At 59.0% G+C, this 3703-nt stretch overlaps 1 protein-coding gene across 1 annotated transcript; it reads left to right on the forward strand.

The window, feature by feature from the left end:
- Window positions 1-690: 690 nt before the first annotated feature.
- B3GNT6 (UDP-GlcNAc:betaGal beta-1,3-N-acetylglucosaminyltransferase 6) lies at window positions 691-1869 on the forward strand. Its single transcript, XM_029915638.1, has one exon. The coding sequence runs from the start codon at window positions 691-693 to the stop codon at window positions 1867-1869; it is 1179 nt and encodes a 392-aa protein (XP_029771498.1).
- The last annotated feature ends 1834 nt before the right edge of the window (window positions 1870-3703 follow it).

The raw sequence follows: 3703 nt of genomic DNA on the forward strand, positions 1-3703 counted from the left end.
ATAATACCAGCACGAAGGAAAAAAGAGGAGTGGTGCCAAAGAGGATATAATATTGGTGGCCACTTTATGCTCATTGAATGCTCCCAATAACCCTGCAAAGCAGGAATCGACTAACTCTTTCCTACAGAGAACACTCAGCCCTAGACCTCTGAAGTGACATGTTCAAGAGGATACATTAAGTGGTGATGCCAGAATGTGATGTGAGTCTGAGTCCAGTGCTATCACCTCAGGCTTCCTTGACTAGGGTGGCAAAGAAGGAAATAAATCAGAGAGGGCCAGGGCTGACAGGGACAGAAGAAAGGGCAGAGACCTATGGATGCAGGAACTCCAAGGTATGGAGTCTGGATGTGAGTTGAGTGTGGGGAGAGTGAGGGCTCCTGATTGGAGTAACTGGGTGGACGGTGATGCCATTTACTGAGGTATAAGAGCAGAATATGAATTCCCTGGAAGATGAAGATTTTCGACTTTTACATGAGTCCTCAGCCTGGGTGAATTCCGGGAGTTGGGGGGAGATGTCAGGAGACAATGAGATGCTGAAGGTCAGAACATTCCAGACTATGTGAGACATGAGATGCTTTGGAGTAATCTTGAATTGTGGTTTCCCCTTAACCTTGTAGCAGCAAAGTCAAAAAGGGGAGGGTCCTGGGAGAGACGTGATGGGGCAAGGGTGCCCTTCTGCTGACGTCAAAGATGACTCCCGGCTCACCCCCGACTCGGTTTCCCCGACAGATGGCTTCTCCCTGCCGCCGGTCCATGAATCCTAAGACTCTGACCTTCTTTCTGGTGGGTATGAGTTTCTTGGCCCTGCACCTGTGGTTTCTCCAAGCATCCAGCTCCCAGCAGGAGAGCACGAGGGATGGACCTACCGAGGCCGTCCCCGCTGCTCCTGTGGCCGTACAGCCACTGATGTTCAGCCCATGCGTGGCCAACGACTCGGTCAACACCACAGACGGCTTCCAGCAGCTGCCACAGCGCATCCAAGACTTCCTGCGCTACCGCCACTGCCGCCACTTTCCCCTGCTCTGGGACGCGCCCACCAAGTGCGCGGGCCGCCGCGGGGCCTACTTGCTGTTGGCGGTCAAGTCGTTGCCCGCCAACTACGAGCGGCGCGAGCTCATCCGCCGCACGTGGGGGCAGGAGCGCCTCTACGGCGGGCGGCAGGTGCGCCGCCTCTTCCTGCTGGGCACGAGCCCGCCCCAGGACGCGGAGAACGCCGAGAAGCTGCAGGCGCTCGTGGGGCTGGAGGCGCGCGAGCACGGCGACGTGCTGCAGTGGGCCTTCGTCGACACCTTCCTCAACCTCACGCTCAAGCACGTGCACCTGCTCGACTGGCTGGCGGTGCGCTGCCCGCGCGCGCGCTTCCTGCTCAGCGGCGACGACGACGTCTTCGTGCACACCGCCAACGTGCTCAGTTACCTGGAGACGCAGCCGTCCGACCGCCACCTCTTCGCAGGGCAGCTCATGGACGGCTCGGTTCCCATTCGCGACAGCTGGAGCAAGTACTTCGTGCCGCCGCAGCTCTTCCCCGGGACCGCCTACCCGGTGTACTGCAGCGGCGGCGGCTTCCTGCTGTCCAGCCACACCATCCGGGCCCTGCGCGCGGCCGCCCTCCACACCCCGCTCTTCCCCATCGACGACGCCTACATGGGCATGTGTCTGAAGCGCGCGGGCCTGGCGCCCAGCGGCCACGAGGGCATCCGGCCCTACGGCGTGCAGTTGCCCGGCGCCCAGCGGCCCTCCTTCGACCCCTGCCTGTACCGCCAGCTGCTGATCGTGCACCGCTTCGCGCCCTACGAGATGCTACTCATGTGGAAGGCGCTGCACGACCCGGGGCTGAACTGTAGCCAGGGTCACAGGGGCTCCTCCTGAGGATGGGTGGCTCGTGCTGGGGGAGGGGGAGCAGCCTCCGCACGCGCGTGATGCTTCCCGCACTGAGAATGCATCTTTCCTGCTCTGGATACCTTCTATCCCACCCGGCTTGGTGCACCCGAACCCCAGCTGCACACTGCAATTACCTGGGGGGTGGGGGGGTTGAAAAAGCCTGGCTCCTGGCCCCACCTCCAGGATCTCTGATAGTGTGGGTCTCGGGTGTCCACGGATACCTAGGTATATTTTAAGTTCCTCGGGTGATTCGAGTGTGCAGCTAGGAATGAAGTGCACTGAGCAAGGGATGTCTGTTTCCCCTCCAAATGCGGCTGCACGGCCCCCTCTCCGGGGCCAGCTCCTGCAGTGGGTCCATGTGGGTAGCAGAACAAGGGAGACGTGAGGGGACGGGTCCAAATGTCTCCTGTGGGGTGCAATATACCAGTTGTCATTTCCATCAGTTCCCCCGCAAGTGAGTAGATGTACAGCTGGACTGGCAGCCATCAGATGGATCCCTCCCTCCGGATGTCAGTTCACACTTGGGACCTGGAAAGCAAGCCCCCAGGGTCAGCTTGGTGGGGGTCAGTGGGAGGGGCATCTGGCAGCCCTCCTCCCACCCAGTTCTCTCCCATCCCCAACACCTGTGTGAGGTCAAAACTCCCCCTGTACAAAGTGGAAACCTGAGGCTGGGTGAGGACAGTGACTGACCCAGGGCCATGTGGTGATTCCCAGTCAACACACCATTTTGGTCCCCTCCACATCCACTGACCACAGCTGCTGGCCTCTTCTGATGGGCTTGACCACGCACACCAGCCCCACCTGCGCTCACGCCTGGAGGGCAGAGACGGAATCCTTGCCAGGGTCTGGGCCTCAGGGTTGGTCAGCCTTGGGGAACCAAGCTGGGGGTTGAAGGTGGGGTCAGCGTGGGGGTCAGCAATGATGAAACTCTGCAAGACAGTGAGAGGGGAATCTGGACCGTATTTGGAAAGACTGTGGAGGTCAACGTACAGAACTGTTGGGGCTGAAAGGATCAGATTGGTAGGCTGGAGGGACAAAGATTAGGGGGTGTGCTGATGTGAATTAGGGAGCGTGGAGTCGTGAATATTGGTTAGGAGGCTGAGGGATCAGTGATCAGGGTCAGTGATCGCAGGGGTCTTCGATCTCCAGGAGCTTCCGGTCATCCTGGCAAAGTAGGAAGATCAGGAAAACAGCTGAGGTGAGGCAGAAATGGGTATAGAGGTCCCAGCTGTGGGAGATGGACATGACGGAGTAACTTCAAGAAGGAAGGAGCCCCAGAGGGGGGGGGGGAGTAGGAGGCAGACCAAACACTTTCCCTGCCCTCAGGACAAGGTCCATCCCTCCCCACCGGCAGACTCATCCAGTGGAACCACAGGTGCTGTCCTTTGCTGGGCTCTTGCCTCCCTCTGCGCTTCTGCACAGGCTCCGATAGGCTCCGATCTCTATGGGAAATGTCTTCCAACTGCCACCATCCATGTCTCTTGCATCATTTAGGATGCCTGCGGGGGAGGCTGCCAGCTGACTGCTGCTCCTTCCCTCCTGGGCACACACCTAGACTACATTCTCCCCCAGCCTCCCTGGCAATTGCGCACGGCCATGTGACCTGGCTTTTTTGGATGAACGTTGCGTGGACGCCATGAGGACCACAGTTGAACCCACCTCACCCATTCTCACCTTTCCCTTCCCCTGGATTGGAACGTGGATTGGCACGTGACCCAGCTCTGACCTTGCCGATGAGGACAACACCCCAGGCCTACTTCAAAACGAAGAACTGCTCTACCCACAAGGTCACTAGTGCCGAGGTTAAGAAACCTCTTTTTCC

This window comes from Suricata suricatta, chromosome 11 (assembly GCF_006229205.1).
Source record: "Suricata suricatta isolate VVHF042 chromosome 11, meerkat_22Aug2017_6uvM2_HiC, whole genome shotgun sequence".
NCBI lineage: Eukaryota > Metazoa > Chordata > Mammalia > Carnivora > Herpestidae > Suricata > Suricata suricatta.

What these genes read in the sequence shown, in the direction of transcription:
- B3GNT6 (XM_029915638.1), top strand. Translation starts at nt 691, where the DNA reads ATGACTCCCGGCTCACCCCCGACTCGGTTTCCCCGACAGATGGCTTCT.